Below are 23,578 nucleotides of genomic sequence, written 5' to 3' on the forward strand. Positions count from 1 at the left end.
AGGTTTAATTACCTTGTGATTAACATTGCTGTGACTAGCTGGTTGTGTTCTTGCAAGTCTCACTCTGCCTGCTTCTAAGATAAGCACTGGACTGTTTATAGGCACCGTATATACAAGGCCTGATGTGGGCGGGGCTAGCTTCCTCAGCTCTGCTTCATACAACATCTAAGAACTCTGATTGTGTCAGAACTGCTACACCCAGACAACCAGACAACTAAGGGTAGTTTCATATTTGCGTTTAAGGCCGCAGAGACGGCCTGCGCACAGCCGCCGCTAAGCCCCGCCCATGCCGCGCCTCCGCTGGTAGCTCCGCCTACGGGCGCATGACGCTGCATGCGTCCCCTATCTTTAGCACTGGGGACACAGGCCGAGCGCAGGTATGCGTTTGGCGGCGCATGCGTCCTTTTGACGCTGCGCCGACCAGCACCAAACACAACCTGTAGCAATTTGGTGCGGTCTGCGCAGCGTCAAAAGGACGCATGCGCCGACAAACGCATACCTGCGCTCGGCCTGCGTCCCCAGTGCTAAAGATAGGGGACGCAGGATGCATGCAGCGTCATGCGCCCATAGCGGGGGCGGGGCTTAGCGGCAGCCGTGCGCAGGCCGTCGCTGCGGCCTTAAACGCAAATGTGAAACTACCCTAAGTGATATATCATTGAATTCAGGGTCTCTTTGCCTACATCATGCTACTCTCAGGTGAGGTAGCAAAATCCTGCTGACAGATTCCTTTTAATAAAGTCTCTGCTTGATGAATTACTCAGGTGCCATGGTTTTGTTTGTTGAGTTTTCCCTTTGGCCTATGAGCCTTCATCGTAAGCCAACACTTGTTGTTTCTAGAGATTACTACACCTTTAGGAATACCATGAAACCTAAACTCTTATTACAGAGCTGGAAGCCAATAACACAGGATCCACCACTTTCTCTCCTGTCCTGCGTAGTGAAGGCTGCACAGGTCACAGAGCATGCCCATAAAACTCACCCATAGAAGTCGGCGAGTCATCTTAAGGCTATTGCTTCCATATGTCCATGTCATAAATATCTACAATAGTTGAGTGATGTGCAACAACTCTAAACTCACGTGTTGTAGACATTTAGGGGCAGCTCACCAGGAAAATTGGTTCTGCATATAGACACATAATTTAGGATCAATTATTCTCTTATACTTATTGAATGCTTGGTTTCAATGGAAACAAGAAAAAGATGCTCTCGTGGCAAAATAAATGTCTCCTGTTTTCTTATATTAAGCACCTTCAATTAACCATTCACGATGTCCTATGAGGGTATTAATGATGTTTTTGTTTCAGGTGTGTGGACATGTATGCAAGTGTTACAGTGTAGCAGCTCAGTTTGAGGAGTGCAGAGAGAAGATCATAGAGATGCCAAATATTATTAAAGATCTCTGCAGAGTATTGTATTATGGCAAGGTAAGTGACGGACCCATTTACCTGTACCGTGTGGGTGTATTTAGGATATTCTGTGGCTGCAAAGTATAAGCTAGTCAGAGGTTTTTGTATAAGAAAGTGAAGGTTGGCATTTTAGTAGCCTTTTTTCATAATTTTTTTTCTTACTCTGTAAACTTATTTGGGGATGCATCATATTTTAAAGGATGTCATAAAACAGACTAATGATAAAGCAGTTACGACCGAGTTCTCTTTACCTTTGTGTAAATAATTTTGATGCAAAGAAAAATGCCGATCTGTCATCAGACTGTGGAGCTCTATGTTATGGCTGCATTGTGTGGGGGCAGGTTGAGAGAGAGAGAATTTTCTCCTTCGTCTCATTGGGGGACACAGATACTGTGGGTGTATGCTTCTGCCGCTAGGAGGCTGACACTAAGTGAAAAAAAGAGGTTAGCTCCTCCTCCGCAATATACACCCTCGCCCCTATTGCGGGCGGAAATAAGTTTTTTGCTTAGTGTCCTATGGAGGCACACACAGTCTGGATCTCTCGAGACTATTTTTTTTCTAGTTTACTATGAAGATGAGACAGGGGCGACGGATCCTATTGAAAGGGTCCGATCTCCCCAAACCATCAACGGGCGAGCACGCGTTGAGTATCGCCTCCGCGTATACTTTCCCGCACCGAGGGACATATCTGGGACTTTTCCCCAGACTTCTATTTTTATTTGTTATTTTATGAAGATAAGACAGGGGCAACGCATCCTATTGAAAGGATCCGATTTCCCCAAACCATCAACGGGCGAGCACGTGCGAGTATCCCTCCACATATCCTTTCCCGTGACGTGGGACATTATGCCAGACTTAGCCCTGTCCACCCTTAGGTATTGAAACCATGGGCTTGCACAGAGGCACAAGACTAGTCTGTGCGGCCCCCACTGCTCCACCAACACTAGACGGCGGTGCTGTAAGGCGGCGGATGGTCCCTCTCCTCACCCCCTGAAGGGGTTAGATGGAGTTGGCATGCCTGCACCGTCCTATTTTTTATCAAAGACCCCCTCACATACCTGTGCTCAGGCTGAGAGGATCATCGGTGAGGAGAGGGTCGGGGAGGGCTCCTGCGAAGATTTCGGGCTGGAGCCCACAGCTTGGTGACCACTAGCCCTGCAAGAGAAGGGCTGGATGGTCAGGCGGCAGCCTGGGCAGGAACGCTGCACCGGTCAGTAGCTCCATTTTTTGCTACAGCTAGGCCGTGTCCGGAAGTTCCGCCCTCGGGCCGCGCGTCACTTCCAGCAGCCCGCCCCGCACTGGGCAGCGGTAAAATCGAGGCCCTGGCTTCGGAGCACGGGCTAGGCCGCAAAGCGGAAGTACCGCCCCTAGAGCGGTTTTTACAGGCTGGTGCGCGCCACAGATGTCGGCGCGCGATTTAAAGGAAGCATCCAGGTCGGGGGGGGCGCAGGACTGGGGTAAGTGCTGCCCAAGAGGCCACACTATAGGGAAAACGAGGGGCTACCCCTTCCCCATATCCCCAGCAGCAGACAGATACAGCATGTCCGAAAAAGCAAAGACGCACGTTCTTTTACGCTGCATGCATCTCTTGTCGGGCTGCGTTTCCGCGGGCGCAGAGCAAGTGTTTATGCGAAGCCTGCGAATCCAAACGTGCCCAGGAGCCCTCCCCTGCGACCGCGACCAATGTGTCAAATCCCCCGGAGTGGGCCCGATCACTGTCGCAGTACATGGCGTCGTTTACGAGAGCAATAGAATCCCTTCAAGCCTCAGATAGGGGCAGGGACAGTGTCTCGCCACCTTTAGAGGGAACCTCCACCTCACAGGAGCCTCCAGCCTGCAGGGGCCGCTCCCACTCCAGGCAGACCCGGGGGAAATGAATCCACACGGTATCGCCCAGTCCATCCGGTGCCCTTCGGCATCCGTAAGTTCTGCTTCTCGCTCCCCGTCACCAGTGGTGGATAGCAAGCAGACCTCAGATTGCGACTCAAACGAGCCCCTTGACCTGGACACTCCAGAGCCACGTGAAACAGTGGAAAGCCTCATAGAAGCCGTCAATCAGACCCTGGGGATTGAGGATGATCCCGCAGCGGCTACGGGGCATTAAGTGGCATTTAAGCGAGTGAAGCGGCCACACAGAATTTTTTGCTCTCACCCTGAGTTTGAGGACATAGTGCAGCGGCACAGAGAAAGTCCATACCGGCGTTTTCTCGGGTTAAAAGGCACTCGAAACGAGGTATCCGTTTGCTCCGGACCTCCGTAAACAATGGATGGAATCCCCGATAGTGGATCCTCCGGTTTCACGCCTAACCACTAAGACCCTGTTATCTGTCCCTAGGGTTTCCTCGATTAAAAATCCCACGGACTGCCTTATTGAGAGCCTAGCTCGTTCAGTATATGAGGCGTCAGGGTCTGCACTCGCTCCCTCGTTCGCAGCAACTTGGGTAGCTAAGGCCATGTTATCATAGTCAGAAACATTAAACAAGGTCGCGCAGGAGCAGGATCTACCTGCAGAGATCTCGGAGGTCGCAGGTCAGATGGCGATAGCCGGAGACTATGTAATGAATGCGTCTTTGGATGCGGCCAATTGTTCAGCAATTGCTGCCGCTAATGCAATCTCTATCTGAAGAGCCCTATGGCTGAGGACATGGCGGGCCGATTCTACTTCCAAGAAGTCCTTGACTTCCCTGCCTTATCAGTGCGGCCGCCTATTTGGAGAAAAGTTGGATCAACTTATCTCCGACTCCACAGGAGAAAAGAGCGGGTTTCTCCTCAACAGAAGGTTAAACTGCTTTTCGTCACCCGGTTCAGGCACGTTTTCGGGCCTTTCGCAGTGCTACCGGCCATTCTAGGCCGAGCGTGACTGCATTCGTCAGGGGGTGGCCGCTAAGCAGCCTGAGCCTGGTCTGGGACCCGACTAGGAGACCGGTCCAGAGACATGCGTTTAAAAGACTCCGGGTGGACTACGGGGCCCAATTCCGCCACCTCAGGCCGCCCCAACCAGGATAGGGAGCGGCAGGTCTCATATAGAGCCAATCCATTGGGGAGAACGCATGCTCAACAGGGCAGATCGAGGGGACCCAGAAACTAAAGATCATCGGCCAAATGACTCGAGGTCTTTACCAGACGACAACAGCAAGGTGGGCGGCCGCCTACTCTGTTTTCGCCACGTCTGGGCCAACATCGCTCACGACGTATGGGTAAAAGAATTGGTGTCCTCAGGTTACAAAATAGAATTTGTCAGATACCCTCCAAGATGGTTTTTTCTTTCCTGGCTTCCCAGGGTGGATACCCAGGTAAGGGCTCTATTGGGAGCCATCAAGTTACTCATGCCCAACGGAGTCATTGTTCCAGTGCCGGAACACGGAAGAGCTCAGGGGTTCTATTCCAACCGTTTTGCGGTTCCCAAAAAGGATGGGTCTGTCAGGCCTGTTTTGGACCTGAAGCTTCTGAACAAATTCATCAGGATCAGACGTTTCCGGATGGAGTCTCCGCGTTCAGTCATATCGGCCATAGAGAAGTGAGAATACTTGGCCTCAATAGACAACCAGGACGCATTTCTGCTTATTCCCATTTTTTCCTCCTCATCAGAGGTTTCTACGCTTCGCCATCAGCGTTCAACATTTTCAGTTCGTAGCGCTACCCTTCGGGCTAGCCACAGCTCCCAGAGTGTTCACAAAGGTTATGGCAATTGTCATGGCCACACTGCATTCTCGAGGCATAGTCGTCTTGCCTTATCTGGATGGCCTCTTGGTCAAGGGCCCGTCAATACGGGCATGTGAGGAAGGTGGCAACATCACGCTAGATACTCTTGCGGCTTAGATGGTTGGTCAATACAAAGAAATCATCCCTTGTGCCAGCTCAGAGGAGCTCCTTCCTAGGAATGATCTTCGACACTTGCCGATGGTTGGTAATTCTTTCTCAAGAAAAGGCGCTAGTCTCCGGCAGGGAGTCCGGACACTACGCCAACCAGTCCCTCATACCATCCGATCCGGGATGAAGATCCTAGGGAAAATGGTGGCAGCAATGGAAGCGATACCTTTCGTCCAGTTCCATCTTCACCCCCTGCAGCATGCCTTGAGTCAGCCTGGGACAAGAATCCTTTCACATTCGATCGGTGGTGCCAACTGTCCTCTCAAGTCAGGCAGTTGCTCGGATGGTGGATAACCAGTTCTTCTCTGGCCTAGGGGAAACCTTTCCCTCCAAGTCATGGGCGGATAATGACAATCGACGCCAGTCTCCTCAGTTGGGGAGTGGTGTTTTGCCACCACACAACCCAGGAATGGTGGTCACCACAGGAGGCACGCCTCCCGATTAACTTATTGGAGATACGAGCAATTCGGCTGGCTCTGCAGAAGTTTCATCACTTTCTAGCAGGCCACCCCGTCCGGATTCCATCGGACAACGCCACCGCAGTGGTTTACATAATTCGTCAGGGGGGCACCCGCAGCAGAACAGCCATGCGCGAATTGGGGTACGTTCTTCAGTGGGCCGAAGCAAACCACTCGGTGATTTCGGCTGTCCATATCCCTGACGTGAAAAATTGGGCAGCAGACTTCCTCAGCCGGAGGGTCTTGCATCCGGAGAGTGGTCTCTACATCCCGAAGTTCTTCAGCAGATTTGTCAACTGTGGGGCGCTCCGGATGTGGACCTGATGGCTTCCACAGTGAATGCCAAGGTGCCCACATATGTCGCTCGGGCCAGGGATCCGCAGGAATTTGCGGTGGACGCGCTGGTTCTGCCATGGAAGCAGTTTGGCCTCCCATATCTATTTCCCCCCACTGCCACTACTCCCGAGAGTCAGCAAAGGGATCAAGACGGAAGAGGGGCCAGCGATTCTGCTGGCCCCAGACTGGCCCCATCGAGCGTGGTACTCAGATCTAATGCAGCTGCTCGCCGACGTTCCTGGGCGCCTGCTAGAGCGCCCAGATCTACCGTCTCGAGGGCCGATGTGCCACCCGAACTCAGGGACCCTGTGTTTGACGGCAGGGCCATTGAATCTTGGATTCTAACCCAGGCAGGGTTCGGGAGCAAGGTGGTCGCTACAATCATTAGCGCCCGGAGGCCTGCTTCAGCATGAATTTACCACCACACCTGGAAGGTGTTCTTTGCGTGATGTCGAGGCCGCGGTATTTCTCCGCTGAGATTCTCGATCCCCGACATCTTGGCTTTGCTCCAGTTGGGCTTAGAGAGCCCGGATAGCTCAGTCGGTAGAGCATTAGACTCGGGCTTTGCCCCAGGATCCCGCAGGAGACAAACGTCGGCCTTATCCGTCCTGTTCCAGTGCAGAATTGCTACCAATTTGCAGGTGAAGACTTTTCATCCAGGGAGTGTCCCACTTGATACCTACCTATATGGACGCCTGGGTCCTTAACATGGTCCTAAGTGTTCTGCAGGAAGCTCCATTGGAACCGCTTTAGGATATCTCTTTGAGGTACTTTTCCTGGAAAGTTGTTCCCCTAGTGGCCATCACTTCCATCAGGCGGGTTTCAGAGCTGGCGGCTCTATCCTGCCGAGCTCCGTTCCTCACTTTCCATAAGTATAAGGTGGTCCTCAGACCAGCCCTCCTTTTCTGCCAAAAGTCGTGTCCTCTTTTTCACATTAATGACGATGATGTTTTGCCTTCATTTTGTCCAGCACCGGATGGAAAAAGGCTCTTCACACGTTAGACCTGGTAAGAGCCCTCCGGAGGTACGTGTCGCGGACGGCACCCTTTCGCCAGACGGACACGCTGTTCGTGCTCCCTGAAGAGCGCAGGAAGGGACTCGCTGCCTCAAAGTCGACCATAGCCACATGGATTCGTTTGACTATTCAGGAGTCCTACCGCATTAGAGGCACGTCGATTCCAGCAGGGATCAGAGCGCACTCGACCCGGGCAGTGGGCGACTCTTGGGCGCTTCGGCACCAGGCTTCGACGGAACAGGTTTGCAAGGCAGCAACCTGGTCCAGCCTGCACACATTTGCCAAACATTATAATATCCATGCTCAGGCCTCGGCGGATGCGAGCCTGGGTAGAAGGATTCTCCAAGCAATGGTGGCGCACCTTTAAACAAGAGGTGCATGTAGCTTGGATCGGTGAGTCAATCTCCCACCCAGGGACTGCTTTAGGACGTCCCACAGTATCTGTGTCCCCCAGTGAGACTAAGGAGAAACATGGATTTTTGTGAGTACTCACCGTAAAATCCTTTTCTCCGAGACGCTCATTGGGGGGGACAGCACCCACCCTATTAGCCAGTTGGCTCTTATTTTGTTTAAATGAATGTGTTTACCTATTTGATATAAGGGTGGTGTTTTCCTTTTGGACATGTTGTACCTGTGTTAAGGCTGATTTGTTGTTCTCCTACTGCTTTGGCACCAAACTGATATCCGCCCGCAATAGGGGCGAGGGTGTATACTGCGGAGGAGGAGCTAACCTCTTTTTTTTAGCTTAGTGTCATCCTCCTAGCGGCAGAAGCATACACCCACAGTATCTGTGTCCACCAATGAGCGTCTCGGAGAAAAGGATTTTACGGTGAGTACTCACAAAAATCCATGTTTCAGCCAACAGAACAGAGTTTAGGGTTAAATTTGCGGCCGAGGCATGTCCTCCGGGCATGTGCAATGTAAAATGTGGATCCCGCCGAAAAAATGTTGCATTGTCCGTCCAGGCATGTCGGCGGACGCCAAAATTTTGGCAGATCCGCAAATAAAAGGAAACAATGTATGGCCATCCGTCAAGATCCGCCGGTAATGCAACTCCATGGGGGGAAAAACGGATCCCCCAACCAAAATGGTGGATCCGTTTTTTTTTGCAAAACGGCGGATTTTGACTGATGGTAACAGACGGATGTGTGAAAGAGGCCTAAGAAGATGGAGCTCTGTGACATCAATGCATTTTACAGGGTTTGTCTTTTTGAGACATTTCCTTTAGGGTATGTTCACACTGGGCGTTTTTGCTGCATTTTTTATGCTTATTTTCAGCTGCTTTTTACAGTACCAGCAAAGCCTATGAGATTTCAGAATTTTCATGCACACACATTGGTTTTTTGTTTCATCAGGATTTTGTGCTTTGCTGCTTTTTTGGACAGAGCATGTCACTTCTTTCAGCGTATTTGCAGCGTTTTTCACCCATTGGCTTGAATAGGTGTTGCAAAAACACAGGTATCATTATTTGCAGCGTTTTTTCTGTAGAAAAGTCATGGACGTTAGCATGAACAAAGACACAAAAAAGCACCAAAACTGCAACTAAACCTGCATTTTTGCCGCAGCTTATTTCCTGCCAAGAAATCAGGCTTTGCTGCAGAAAAAAAAGCAAAAATGCCCTGTGTGAACATACCCTTAGGTTTATCACCCCCATTTCTTTCAGTAACAAATACAATGCTTTGTGCTGTACTAATGTTTTTCTGTGCACAGTATTGCAGTATTGTGTGCTGTACGTCGCCTTAACAGTTAAGTACCATTCCGACTTCTGTCCAGCCCAATATTTGATCATCAATAAGAGAATTATAGTGTAATGAATGCCTGTTGGAGTTTATAATGTTATTAACGGATCAAACTTTGTTCACAGAAAGTCCAGAGGCTGGCATCTCTGGCCGTGGAGTGCGTCAGCTCCTTTGCAGTTGATTTCTTTCTACAAACGCATTTGTTCCATGCCGGGATATTGTGGCACCTACTTATTTACCCCTTTAACTATGACTTCACTTTGGAAGAAAGTGGCATTCAGAAGAATGAAGATACAAATCAACAGGTAATAACTCCTAATAACCTCTCCTTGTACTCCAGTCTGTTCAGATATTACTTCTGCCTACAGCAATGTAGAAACACTTACCGTATATCCCCATTAATATGGGGAATTCTCAAGGTAAATTTTTTTTTTTTTGTCTCGTTCCTGACTGTAATGCTGCGGCTTAGAATTAAATCGCCACAGATCGTTAAGGTTTGTTTGCACTCAGCGTTTTTAATGTATTTTTCTGTGCTTTTTTACTGCGGGAAAAAAACAATGTTTTACATTAACAGCAAAATGATTGAGATTTCAAAACCTCATTCACACAGTGCAGTTTTTTTATTGCATTTTTTTTTGTGTGTGTTGGTGTTTAAATGCAGCATGTCAATTTCAGGGTTTTTACTGCTGAGATGGCTTAGCATCAAAAACACATAAATTGCTGCGAAAACAATCAGACTGTGATGGCACAATGAAGGCTATATTCACACACTGCAGATTTGTCACAGAAGTTTATATTACTACCCAAAACAAAATATACAGTACTGTGCAAAAAAATTTACGCAGGTGTGTGGAAAAAGTGCTGCAATGTAAGAATGCTTTCAAAAATAGAAAATACAATAGTTTTGTTTTTATCAGTTAACAAAATGCAGTGACTGAACAAAAGCGAGATCTAAATCAAATCAATGTGTGACGTGACTGCCATTTTCCTTCAAAACCGTGAGAAAAACATCAAGTCTCCTAGGTTCACTTGCACAATCTCACTGAAGGAACTCGGCAGGAAGGTTGTTCCCAACACCTTTGAGAACTAACCACAGATATGTACATGTGGTCTGCGTGTCATCCGTTTCTCTCATTCGTGAAGAAATGTAAAAAAAATTTCATCTTTACTATTCTGACAGTCCGTGAAAATCGGCCGTCACTCGGATGTTATCCGAGTGCAGTCTAATTTTTCCATGGACCCAATGACTTGCATTGCCGATTTTGATCCAACCTCTAGATGAAAATCTGACATGTCTCCACAATTTGGCCATCTTCTGATTTCAGAGGGAAATAAGCATGATGTGTGTTTCCTTGGCCAACCACTATGTCTACGCTCCTCAACATTGCCCATTTCTTGGTGCCATCAATCCTGAGAAATACAAGCAAATACTTATCCATCATGCAATACGGAAGACCTGTGGTTTGTCCTCCAAGATGTTCGGAGCAATCTCCCTGACGGATTCCTTCAAAATCTATGTGCAAGTGTACCTTTTTAAAATTGATTCATTAAAGCAGTCATTTCAGCTTTTTTGTAGCAGTGGTGTTTTTAACCTAAGTTCCCTACCCCTAGTCTTATACCTACAAGCCTTCAAGCTGTCCTCTTCATCTTTTATTGGGCTGCTCCAGTCATTCTCCAGCAGTTTGTGACCAGCTGCAGTGTTTGCTTTGGTAATCACAACTCAATGTAAAGGTACTGTCACACTTAGCGATGCACCAGCGATCCCGACAACGATATGGATCACTGGTGCATCGCTAAGTGGTCGCTAGTGAGCTGCCACACAGGCAGATCTCACCAGCGACATAGCAGCGGTCGGGGGTCGCTACTTACCTGTCAGACGAGGCGATCCTGACGTCCTCCAGCCCGCGTCCACGCGTCGCTCGTCGGCGCCACAGGAAGCCCAGCAGGAAGCTGACGACGAGAAACTGCCCAGAACGTTCTCGCGCGATCAGCGATAATCAGCGGGGGAGCCGGTCGGAGGTAAGTATCACACATAGCAATATCGCTAGCAATATCGCTGCTGTGTCACAAAACCAGTGATGTTATAGCGATATCGCTTAGTGTGACGGGGCCTTAAGTCTGGGAGCCAGAACGAGTGTTTCTCAACTCCAGTCCTCAAGACCCACCAACAAGTCATGTTTTAAGAATTTCGTTAGTATTGGATAGGTGATGGAATTAATGATTGAGCAGGTGATGAAATTATCACCTGTGCAATACTAAGGACATTTTGAAAACTTGAGACCTGTTGGTGGGTCTTGAGGATTGGAGTTGAGAAACACTGTCCAAGACATACATTGAGAGCTTGTGATCATTACCTCTGACTTCCGTTCAGTCAGAAGCTGCGGTCACAAGATGGGAGTGCATAACCGGAGCGGTGCTGGGAAGAGCAGGAGACTGCAGTGGCTAAGTACGTATAATACTAGGGTTAAGGAACTTACATTAGTAGAACCACTCTAGCGCTGAAATAAAAAATCAACAACACTGGAGTGGTGTTTTAATGCTGTTTTGAAGACAGAAGGGTGGTCACACCAATTATTGCTTTGATTTAGATTTCTCTTTTCTTATTCTCTTTGCATTTTGTCAGTTGATAAAATTACCCTACTAACACAATTTTTATACTTGCCTAAAAATATTTCCCAGTATGGTACTTATAAATATGTGATTTACAAACGGTTAATCATTCAGGGGCTCCTACATTGCCAGGTTACATTTAATTTCACTATTTATTTTTATGTACTTATAACTGGGAAATAAATTCTGCTTGCTGTGTTCAAAATGATGCATTGCAAACTGATTGTCAAACTACTTTTGCCCTACCTGCATTCCACCCCCTTATGTTTTCCTGTGTCTTTGTCATTGTTCACCAGGAAGTTGCCAACAGTCTTGCCAAGCTCAGCCTTCTTGCTCTGAGCCGATTAGGGGGATTTTTACCAGGCGAACAAGTAACCCCTGAAAATCCAGCTATACGGAAAAGCTTAGCGGGGATGCTTACTCCTTATGTTGCTCGGAAACTTTCTGTGTCATCTCCTGAAGAGGTATAGTGTGATCTGTCTACAATAGTGTCCATAATGGTCATCCTGCTTTCTACTATCATAGCCTCTCTTTTTTAATCAAATCATCCTTTGTAGTCATGGACTCAGATTATATTATGACAAATTATATTTTAATTTCGGGCTCAGAGTAATAATCATTATAACTTTTGTTTCATCAATCAATAGTATACGTGACAAAAGAAACTTTGTAGCATATCTTATAAGATAAATCTGCTTTTTTCTTCTCCGGGACTGATCTTTTGTTTTCAAAATTCTCAATTCCAGGTAAAATCTGTGTTCAGTGAAAACAGATTTTTACATTACTGAGATAAGAGGAAGCAGTTGATGCTAATGATATTCTATGTAGAGGAGAGAGGAGCAGGGGGCCGAGCTCTTCCACCTTCACCTCTGCATCAAATCTTATCACTACTAGCTGTCTTCTCCTGTCTCCTAAATCTAAAAATCTGTCTTCAGTGAAGACAGATTTTCTCTATCGCTTCATTGGGGGACACAGGAAATCATGGGTGTATGCTGCTGCCACTAGGAGGTTGACACTATTCAGAAAAAAGTTAGCTCCTCCTCCGCAGTGTACAACCCACAGATCGGAGCTATGATATTCAGTTTAGCTTAGTGTTAGTAGAAGGTGGACATGGGTCTTTCATTAGACCCATATCTACCTCAGTGTGCGTCGTTTCTTTTCAGGTACCCGGAGGGATACAGTGTGAACAGTCACTACTGTACTCCCAGAAAGAGACTGAGTACGGCGTGTACTGCTACCCCGTATCCTCATACGTCTAGTCGGCAGGACCTCAATCCCTAACACAGAAGCGTGTTCAGGTGATCCGGATCCGGTCCTAGCCTCCCATCCCCCACCCACTCGCCCACCAGAACTTGGTGTTAGGAGGCGAGGATATCCCACAACGCGCAAGTTCGGACGTCTTACATTCCTGGATAGAGAGGAACATCTCTTTCCCTCTCTTCCACAGGTTCTCCAGAGGCGGCAAAGAGAAGTTCGGAAGAAGTAAACAGGGGTCGTAGAAAGGGGAAACAAAAAAAAAACAACATTTTCCTCATTTAATTTCATGGGTTGGAGTGTTGGGGCACTTTTAGACGATATGGGCCTTTTTCCCCTAGTTTCCCGGTGGAATGGGGCGCTGGGCTACCTTTTTTGTGCTGCTTTTTTGTCCACCGCGCCGCTCCCCCCTGCTCCGGCGGTCAGGAAAATTAATCCAGGTCCCAGCTTCTCTTGGGCCTAGTTTCAGTGCTGATTCCGCCCCCCTTCTTCCTGCACTTCAGGCGCGCTTTTCTCCCGCATGTTGCTTAGTTCTTCCTGGCCTGTTTAGCTCCACCCCTGGCCTGTTATAGCTCCGCCCCGTCTGCTTCATCTCTATGCCTCGGAGCCAGCGCCATCTTTAGCCTTCTGAACCTGGCGCTTGGCTCCGCTCCTCTACTGGCCTGTCGGTCTCCTAGGCAGAGCAGGGTTTTTGAGCGGTGTCCCTGCAGCACGCTTTTTACCCTCCGGATCCAGGGCATGCTCTCACAGCCGCCATTTCCGCCTCCTGGGACAGAAATGGTGCCTTTCCTGCGGGACCTTCCTCTTCCCAGCAGTCCTACAGCCTGGAAGCTGAATACAGGACGACTACTGTGAGTAGCTGCACTTCAGACTGACATTCTCCTCTGCATCTTCTGTCCCCTAGCCTTCTGGCACCTGTTAGTGCACAAGCCAGGCACAGTGTAATAAAGCTCAGTGGGACAGCACTATCTGCAGGCTCATTGATTGGTGAGAGAATCCATCATTCTCAATGGTGCTGATGTAATATCTGCTCTAGAGCAGTGCATTGACTGGTGTAATGCATTCTCTAGAGCAGTGCAGTGACTGGTGTAATACATTCTCTAGAGCAGTGCATTGACTGGTGTAATGCATTCTCTAGAGCAATGCATTGACTGGTGTAATGTATTCTCTAGAGCAGTGCATTGACTGGTGTAATGCATTCTCTAGAGCAGTGCAGTGACTGGTGTAATGCATTCTCTAGAGCAGTGCATTGACTGGTGTAATGCATTCTCTAGAGCAGGGTTTCCCAACTCTAGTCCTCAAGGCACACCAACAGATCATGTTTTCAGGATTTCCTTAGTATTGCTCAGGTGATAATTGCTTCACCTGTGCAATACAAAGGAAATCCTGAAAACATGATCTGTTGGTGTGCCTTGAGGACTGGAGTTGGGAAACCCTGCTCTAGAGCAGTGCAGTGACTGGTGTAATGCATTCTCTAGAGCAGTGCGTGACTGGTGTAATGCATTCTCTAGAGCAGTGCATTGACTGGTGTAATGCATTCTCTAGAGCAGTGCAGTGACTGGTGTAATGCATTCTCTAGAGCAGTGCAGTGACTGGTGTAATGCATTCTCTAGAGCAGTGCAGTGACTGGTGTAATGCATTCTCTAGAGCAGTGCAGTGACTGGTGTAATGCATTCTCTAGAGCAGTGCAGTGACTGGTGTAATGCATTCTCTAGAGCAGTGCAGTGACTGGTGTAATGCATTCTCTAGAGCAGTGCAGTGACTGGTGTAATGCATTCTCTAGAGCAGTGCAGTGTCTGGTGTAATGCATTCTCTAGAGCAGTGCAGTGACTGGTGTAATAAATGCTCTAGAGCAGCGTGGCGACTGGTGTATTATGTGCTCCTGAGCCATGCACTCAACATCTAAGGGTATTGCAGTACACCCGACACTGCCGTAATCTGTACCACGGCCCGCTCTGCGCCCTCCACAGAGAGATGGGCATTATAAAACCTGCCGCACGCTGTTCGCTCAGTGGAATTTTTCACTTCCACGTTTCCCCTCAGAGATTTCCGTTACATCACACTGCTGTTGTGATTTCTCCTATTACATGGCTGTGCCTTGATTTCAGCAGGGCAAGGCTCAGCCATTACTCTAAACATAAGCTTGCTTGAGCCCTGGCATATCATACGCTTATATATCTCTCCCTCTCAGGCTCTCCCCTCTGCATCTCCCTGCAGCCCCTCTCCTGTTTCTAGCATTACTCTTTGCTAAGCAGAGAGGGGAGAGCTGCTCCTTCCCCTTCAGTACTGCAGCGTTGGTACTAACTTCCAGCTGGGTAAAGTCTATATTCTTCAGCAAGGTCTGCTGTGGTTCAGTGGACAAAGAAGCTGACCACAAATCGCAGGCCCAAGGGTCTGAACCCATGTGCACAACAGAGAGTAGAGTTTAGTCTCCCTCTGATTCCAAGCCTACTGTTCTACCGTCAGGAGAGATGACAGGTTAGGACAGACTTTGTGGTACGGCTTATTACACATGAGACTGTTATTCTGCCTAATGCTGTCAGGTATCCAGACCTAGACCGCAACACACAATTGGCTCTCTCCTATACCCTTTTCTAGGGTTCTCTCCACGCTGATTTAGTCGCAGGATACTGAGAGCCGATCGCAGCAGTACTCTATCCGCTATCCAGGTTTTCAGATGTGCCACCTACCAGGTGAGTCAGATGCACTCTCCTTCACATGATGAAGGAGGTAGATGCGTCATCTACCAGACACATTTAGTTGATACCTGCCGTCTTTCCAGTGGTTCAGATGCACCCGAGTTTGACTGCTGCATCGGGCCTGCTCTTCTGTCCCAGAGTCAGGTGAGTCAGAAGTGCCCTCTATCACATACTTCAAGGTCCTTTGCAGCATCTGCCTGTGCTCTCTTCTATTCACCACTCAGTGAGTCAGAGTTGCCCGGTATTCATCACTTCTGGTTGACTGCAGCAGCGGTTACAGGCTGCTTTCAGGTGAGTCAGAAGCACCTTCTGCTGCCTGTTCATGGTCCATAACATCTGTGTTCTATTAACAGTTAAACAGAAAATCTACCATGTACCACAGGGTGGATCTCGGTACCACAGGGTGGATCTCGGTACCACAGGGTGGATCTCGGTACCACAGGGTGGATCTCGGTGGCAGCATAAGTGGCCAGTCCACTTTCAGGTAGATCAGACATGCTCGTGTCAGGTACCGGATGAGCGCTGTTTTTCCTTCGGCCATGCACTGGGCCCCAATTGCAGGCTGTTCCCCAGAGGCCTTTACACACCATCTGATTATTCGGGCCTACCACTAACTATCGGCAAGCGCACGGAGAACCACACTTGAGGAGTGCTTCTGATGGCCTGAATTAGCCCCATGGCCTCACCATCCCCCTGCCTATAGGGAGAATGGATTGAGGTATACCTCTTTAAGAACTTCTCCAGCTCTGCTGCATCGCCCAGGAGGATGAGATCTGCAGCTGGGCCCCGGACAGCGTGGCCTGCATGAGCACCTGATTGGAGGTACGGGGTCGGGTCCTGGTCCCTGTGAGAAGCGCTGACCTAGTGTCAGCGGCGTTACATCGGCGCCCCGTTGCCTTCCCCCGTTTTTCCATTCAACCGGGGCTCAGCGCTGGCAGGCCCAGAAATTTAGTCCCAGGCTTTTCGGCCGGACTAGGCCGCAATTTACATGGCGCCGCCCACCATTGGGGCCGCCGCCCACGTCCTTGGTGCTTCTCGCTCTGAACGAGAAGTGCCTTGCTAGTCTCGGGGGCCATGTCTTTTACCTCAGCCCGCTCTGTGACGGCTGTGTGGGTTGCGCACTGACTGACAGCACCTGGCGACGCTGCAGGCCGATGTTCCTCCTGGGGACACAGCATCAGGACCGTGGGTAAGCTGCATCTGCCGTAGGAAGAAGCTTAACCCCTTCTCTGCACACTCATATCTGCAGCCCAGGCTCTGCCTGTAACCCTTTTGTGGGCACTATGTCTCAATCTAAGGAGGCCAAAAGGGCTACTAAGAAGCACACTGCATTTTTTACCTCTTATGCCACTTGCAAGTCTACCTTGCCCAGTGCCCACACTAATCCGTTATGCATGGATTGTGACCCGGCTTGTGCCAAAACGCCATCCGCCGCCGCTGCCACCGGGCCCTCTGAATTTAGTCCCCCTGAGTGGGCTGCGTCCCTGTCACAGTCTGTGGAGTCACTGACCAAGGCTATAGAATCCCTCCGGGACTCCATTTTAAGTCAGAACGTGCATTTGCCAACCGACAGCCGGGAACCGTCCACCAGCAGGGGTCGTACTCGTTCAAGGGATGGTCAGGTCTCTAGAAAGTGGACCCATGACGCATCCCCCAGTCACGCTTGCGCTTCAGCATCTGCAAGCTCTCTCTCGCTCTCCCTCTCCTAATGTTTGCAGCGAACATGACTCTGAATGTGAGTCTGACACGTCAGTACCCCAGAATCCCCCAAATGACCAAGAATCGCTTGATTCTCTTATAGTCAGTCAACAAGATTCTGAGGTTGGACGAGGAGAATATTCCCGCTCCTGAACACGTTGTTTCTTTTAAAAAGACTAAACATGTGCACAGGGTATTTGCCAGCCATCTGGAGTTTAAGGGCATTGTCCAGAGACCTAGGGACCGGCCACATAATCGGTTCTCAGGCCAAAAGCCTATTGAGGCTAAATACCCTTTTGCTCCAGAACTAATGAAGGATTGGTTACAGTCCGCTTCTGTGGATCCTTCTATATCGTGTCTTGCTTCCAAAACGCTTATTTCTGTTTCTGAAGGTTCTTCTGTCAGAAACCCCTCTGATCGTCAAATTGACTACCTTGCTCGCTCAGTTTTTGAAGCTTCAGGAGCGGCACTCTTTCCATCTTTCGTGGCGACTTGGGTGGCTAAGGCTATGGCCGCTTGGGCATAGGTGTTACTGCCATCCAGGATAGCAATCTTCCTCCTAAGGCAGCCAGTCTCGCCAGTCAGATAGTTCACGCTGGAGACTTTGTAGAGGACGCCAATTGCGCTGCACAGGCAGCCGCAAATGCAGTCTCCATTAGAAGAGCCCTATGGCTCCGCGACTGGTGGGCGGATTCCACTTCCAAAAGATCGTTGACTTCACTGCCTTATCAAACTGGTTGTCTATTTGGAGAGAAACTGGATCAGCTCATTTCTGACACTACCGGGGGGAAGAGTAAATTGCTTCCCCAACAAAGGCCCGCCCGGCCGTTTCAAAATCAACAGCCGACTCCTTTTCAGCCCTTTCGCAACAATTCCAGTTGGTCCTCCACAACCTTCTCTTCCGGATCAGGTCGGTCCCCGCGTGGAGATAGAGGTTCCCAGGTCCCAAACAGACCTAACCGCTCTTGGAAACCCAGGAAAAGGGCATCTGGATCTAGGGGAGCCAGATCCCATAGATCCTCTACACAATGTTTTGTTGCAGTATCCGGTGGACACCGACAAAGTAGGCGGTCGTCTGCTTTCGTTCAGTCAGACCTGGCTCTTGGTCGTCCACGACAAGTGGGTCAGAAAGTTTTCTCCCCCGCCCGACCCCCCCCCCCCCGCCAACACGCTTTTTTTTTCCGGTCCTCACCTCCCAAGACAAAGACAACAGCTTTCCTTTGGGCTGTTCATGCGCTGCAAAGGGACAGAGTCATCATTCCGGTCCCTCAAAACGAAAGGTTCAAGGGCTTTTATTCAAACCTTTTTGTGGTCCCAAGAAAGAACTGGACGATGCGACCCATTCTGGATCTCAAACTGTTAAATCAGTTTGTCAAGGTACGGCGATTGTGAATGGAATCTCTCCATTCAGTCGTCGCCTCCATTGAAAGAGGAGAGCTCCTATCATCCATCGATATCACGGATGCTTACCTTAACATCCCAATTTGTCCATCCCACCAGCAGTTCCTGCGCTTCGCAATTCTCGAGGAACACTTCCAGTTCGTTGCCTTGCCTTTCAGTCTCGCCACCGCCCCCAGAGTCTTTACCAAGGTCATGGCGGCTGTCATGGCCATTCTTCACACTCGGGGAGTGGTGGTACTTCGTATCTGGACGACCTACTGATCAAGGGCCCATCCCTACCAGCCTGCGAGGAATCCGTAGGTATCACAGTAAATACACTTTCTCGCCTGGGTTGAAAGATAAACTTTGAAAAGTCTTCTCCAGCACCGGTTCAGCAGGTTTCCTTTTTGAGAATGATCTTGGACAATTCCCGCGGGTTGGTCATTCTCCCTCCAGAAAAGGCCCGAGCCTTACAGCAGGGAGCGCAGACTCTTTCCCGACCAGTTTCTCACTCCATACGTTTCAGCATGGGGGTTCTCGGAAAGATGGTAGCAGCGATAGAAGCGGTCCCATTCGCACAGTTTCATCTCCACCCTTTGCGACATGTGCTGCTGTCGGCCTGGGACAAGAACCCGTTCTCCCTAGACCGTCGATTCCTTCTGTCCCTGCGGGTCAGACAAACCCTCAGGTGGGACACTGAAATCCTCCCTTAATCAAGGGAAGTCTTTTCTCCCAGTACGATGGTTTGTGGTGACCACCGAAGCAAGTCTTCTTGGCTGGGTTGCGGTTTGTTGCCACCACATGGCACAGGGTCGTTGGCCCATTCGAGAGTCTTGTCTCCCCATCAACATCTTGGAGATACGGGCGATCAAGCTAGCCCTACGTAGTTTCCACCATCTCCTCGCAGGTCACCCCATCAGGATACAATCCAACAATGCCACGGCTGTGGCGTATATCAACCGTCGGGGGTACCCTGAGCAGGATGGCCATGCACGAAGTGAGTCACATCCTCCGTTGGACCAAGACCAACCATTCACCCATCTCGGCAATCCACATCCCGGGGGTAGAAAATTGGGCGGTGGATTTTGTCAGTCGCCAAGGCCTCGCCTCAGGGGAGTGGTCTCTTCTTTCGGAAGTTTTTCAGCAGATTTGCCACCGCTGGGGGACTCTGGATGTGGATCTCATGGCATCAAGACTAAACAACAAAGTTCCTCGATTCATTGCCCAATCGCGTCATCCATGCGCCATCGGAGCAGACGCCCTAGTTCTGCCGTGGCATCGGTTTTGACTCCCGTATATTTTCCACCTCTTCCCTTGCTTCCAAGGGTCATCAAGAAAATCAGAGCAGAGGGGCTACCAGTGATCCTAGTCGCGCCGGATTGGCCGCGGCGCCGGGCTTGGTACTCAGAACTAGTCCAACTTATTGCTGACGTTCCCTGGAGACTTCCAGATCACATAGATCTGCTCTCACAGGGCCCGATTTACCACAAGAATTCCGGGGCCTTGTCTTTGATGGCGTGGCCGTTGAATCCTGAAATTTAGCACAAGCTGGTTTCTCTCACAAGATGATCTCCACCATGATTAGTGCTAGGAAGCCCGTGTCCATGCACATTTATCACCGCACCTGGAAGATCTTCTCGTGGTGCAAGGACCATGGATGATCCCCTCTCGTGTTCTCCATCCCTTCCATATTGGAATTCCTACAATCCGGATTAGAGTCAGGTCTCGCACTTGGCTCGCTCAAAGGTCATATTTCAGCTTTGTCAGTTTTATTCCAATGCAAAATTGCCACCATGTTGCAGGTGAAGACGTTCATTCAGGGAGTTTCCCATGTGGCGCTTCCCTATAAAAGGCCATTGGATTCATGGGATCTTAACTTGGTCCTCGGAGCCTTACCGGAAGCCCCTTTCGAATCACTGCAGGACGTATTACTAACCTTTCTTTCTTGGAAGGTTGTTTTCCTAGTGGCGATTACATCAATCAGATGAGTTTCGGAGTTGACGGCCCTGTCCTGTTAACCTCCGTTCCTGAATTTTCATCAGGACAAGGCAGTTTTGAGGACGTCCCCATCTTTTCTGCCCAAAGTCGTGTCTTCTGTTCATCTCAATGAGGAGTTTGTTTTGCCTTCATTCTGTCCGGCACCGGTCCATCGTATCGAGAAGGCCCTCCACACCCTGGATGTGGTTAGGGCTCTTATATGGTACATCTCACGGATGGCTCCCTTCGGCAAGGTCAGATGCCTTGTTTGTGCTTCAAGAGAGGCATAGGAAGGGTCTAGCCGCCTCAAAAGCAACACTAGTCAAGTGGATTCGCTCGGCTATTCAGGAATCCTACCGTGTCAGGGGCACACCTGTCCCAGCAGGGATTAAGGCGCATTCTACTCGATCATTGGGTGCTTCTTGGGCCATTCGGCCCCAGGCGTCAGCAGCACAGATCTGCAAGGCTGTGACTTGGTCCAGCTTGCATACTTTTACAAAACACTACCAAATTCACTCTCAGGCCTCTGCAGATGCAGCTCTTTGCAGGCGCTTTCTGCAATCGGCAGTACCACAGCGGTAAGCCAGTGGTACATTGGATATTAGCAGTTGTGAATGCTTCCCACCCAGGGACTGCTTTAGGACGTCCCATGATCCTGTGTCCCCAATGAGGTGTAGGAGAAATAGGAATTTTTGTGTGTACTCACCGTAAAAAATTCCTTTTCTCCGAGCCAATCATTGGGGGACACAGCACCCACCCTGTTAGCCTATTGACTTCTTGTCTCGTTCTTAGGTTTTGACATAGTTTATTGTTCTTTGTTTAATATTCCTACTGCTTTTTCACCGAACTGGGGAAATCTCAGCCAACGAGAGGGTGTATACTTCAGAGGAGGAGTTAATTTTTTCTGTGTTCACTTAGTGTCCTCCTAGTGAAGCAAGCAGCATAACACCCATTTTCCTGTGTCCCCCAATGATTGGCTCGGAGAAAAGGATTTTACGGTGAGTACACACAAAAATCCCTATTTCTTACAGACACCAGATAAAGCCTCGAGCAGCTCTGGGATTTGGTTTCCGAGCGTGGCAGGAACAAGTTCTCCCACCTTGGACAGGAATTGGATCTTACTCTGCGCAAGCATCGACCAGTGTAGAAGGCTGCTCCAGGCCTGGATCCAATGGGGAGTTTTGTGATATGTTTCTTCCTTCAGCCAGATTCCTATCCTTTTACTGTTATCTTCATTCCTGTGGTGTTTTATGGTTAGGTAAGTAGATCACACACTACAATCCTATCCCTGTTCCAGAGGGTCCAGGACGGATATGGTCGCCCAGGTCGTCATAGGGAAGGATCTTTCGTCAGGCAAGTTTTCCTATGGGGTCTATGAACTCCTTCAAAGGGCAATTTTCCATGGAGTTGACATCTCATATCCTATTGTGCCTTCCAAGGCCCATCTAGGTAATTTTTTCCATAGTCCCTTGTAACCATCTTCATCCCTGTAAGCTCGAGTTTAGCTTCCTGATTGATCGGAGTCTGCGGAGTCGTTCAGTAGTCTGCGTTTTACTTGCTTATACGGGCAATGGGTTGTCTCTTCAAATGGTTCTCCTTTTCGGAGCTCTTTTGTTAGTCAAACAAAGCCTACATAGCTGTGATGAGATCCAGGGTACCACCCGAGGTCCCCTTCAGTACGTCTTCAGCATTTTGCTCTCTAGCAAGTTCACAGTGGTCTACGCTCAGATTTTTACTTTTCAATTCAATTTAATGGTCTTTTTTTGTCATTTTCTTGGAATCCTTAGTCCAGCCGCTTCCAAAGAAGGAAGCGCCTCGGTATCCTATATCCCTTCTCTCATGAACTCACTGTGAACTGGTCCACTTCTCCGACTATAGACCCTCCGGTTTCCAGACTTGCCACCAATACGGTCCTTCCTGTCCCAGAGGGAGCATCCCTCAAGGATACCAACGGTGAACTCATAGAGTCCTTGGCAGGGTCAACCTTTGAAATGTCCATCGCTACTTTGTGCCCTGTCTTTGCCTCCACATGGGTAGCAAAGTTTATAGATGCATGGGCTAAGCTGTTCCATCAGGGAATTCCGTCTGGAGCCAGATCTGAGGAATTGACTGTCATTGCGGACCATGTTACTCTTGGAGGGAAGTACATGGTATCCACCTCCCTGGTCGCCATTGCATGTGCTACTCGAACATCCAGCAATATCGTGGCCATCTGAAGGACCATTGGGCCTTAGGGCGTGGCAGGCGAACTTATTCTCAAAGAAGTCCCTCACCACCTTGCCTTTCCAGGGTTCCTGTCAGTTTGACTCCAAGTTGGACCAAATTATTAAGGAGGTCACCATAGGGACAAGCTCTCTCCTTCCTCAGGCTTGATCTCGTCGTTCTCCTGGTGCTTTTTCCTCAGCATGACTCGTCGGGGTTCTAAGATTGCTGAACAGAAGAGTCCATCCTTGTCTTTTCAGGATGAAATCTTTGTTCAGTAATTGCTTCCTGGGATCCTCATGGGTTTTCTTTTGTCCCACCTTTATCCAGGTCCTGATTTCTTCAGGGCGTCGGAGACTCCTGCGGTTTTGTGAGGGGCGGATACATTTTCATTTTATAGCTTCCCCTTTCCGGCTCTCAACCACTCCCAGAGTCTCGCAGTCTGTGGCAGCAGTTTTGCATATTCTGAGGATCACAGGTTCAGTGCTCTTCTCGTTCCCCGCCGAGGTTCTCCATGGCTCTGTCCGTCATTCTTGGTTCCCTTCCTTTCGTCCAGCTCGGACTCCTCCTTCGTAGCGCTCTCATCAGGCTACCTTGCCAAAGCGACGTACGTTTATCCGGCTAAGGCCGCCTCTCCCCATTTCCAGAACACGGGCTCGGCGTATAGAGGCCCTCCAGCCTCCAGGCCAGCAAATGCTTGCTGAATCCCGTTGGCAATTCTAGGTTTACCAGGTCAGAACAGAGCGCTTTTTTCTGGGTTTCATGCTCCCTCTACCTGGGCTGTGAGCGCCTCCTGGCAGTCCATATAGGGCCTCCGCCCTGCACCTCTGTAGAGCGATGGTCGATTCTGCTTGCAAATGTTTCAGAGTCCATGTCTAGTTTCGGAGGTTGCCAGCTTAGGTAGAAAGACCTAGCTGGCAATGGTGGTGAGTTC

At 49.4% G+C, this 23,578-nt stretch overlaps 1 protein-coding gene across 4 annotated transcripts in view; it reads left to right on the plus strand.

Moving 5' to 3' along the window:
* Nucleotides 1–23,578, plus strand: part of DNAJC13 (DnaJ heat shock protein family (Hsp40) member C13) — a 288,549-nt gene that overhangs the window by 220,670 nt on the left and 44,301 nt on the right. For all 4 annotated transcript variants that reach the window (XR_012231076.1, XM_073569478.1, XM_073569468.1 and 1 more), the window contains 3 exons: nt 1,305–1,424; nt 8,950–9,129; nt 11,731–11,898. Coding sequence is in view for 3 of the 4 variants with exons in the window: in XM_073569478.1 (XP_073425579.1) it covers nt 1,305–1,424; nt 8,950–9,129; nt 11,731–11,898 (468 nt within the window). In the remaining variant the exon portion in view is untranslated. The remainder of the gene's footprint in view (nt 1–1,304; nt 1,425–8,949; nt 9,130–11,730; nt 11,899–23,578) is intronic.

Source organism: Dendrobates tinctorius, unplaced genomic scaffold (genome assembly GCF_039654945.1).
Source record: "Dendrobates tinctorius isolate UK_male_01 unplaced genomic scaffold, ASM3965494v1 ptg000005l, whole genome shotgun sequence".
NCBI classification, from domain to species: domain Eukaryota; kingdom Metazoa; phylum Chordata; class Amphibia; order Anura; family Dendrobatidae; genus Dendrobates; species Dendrobates tinctorius.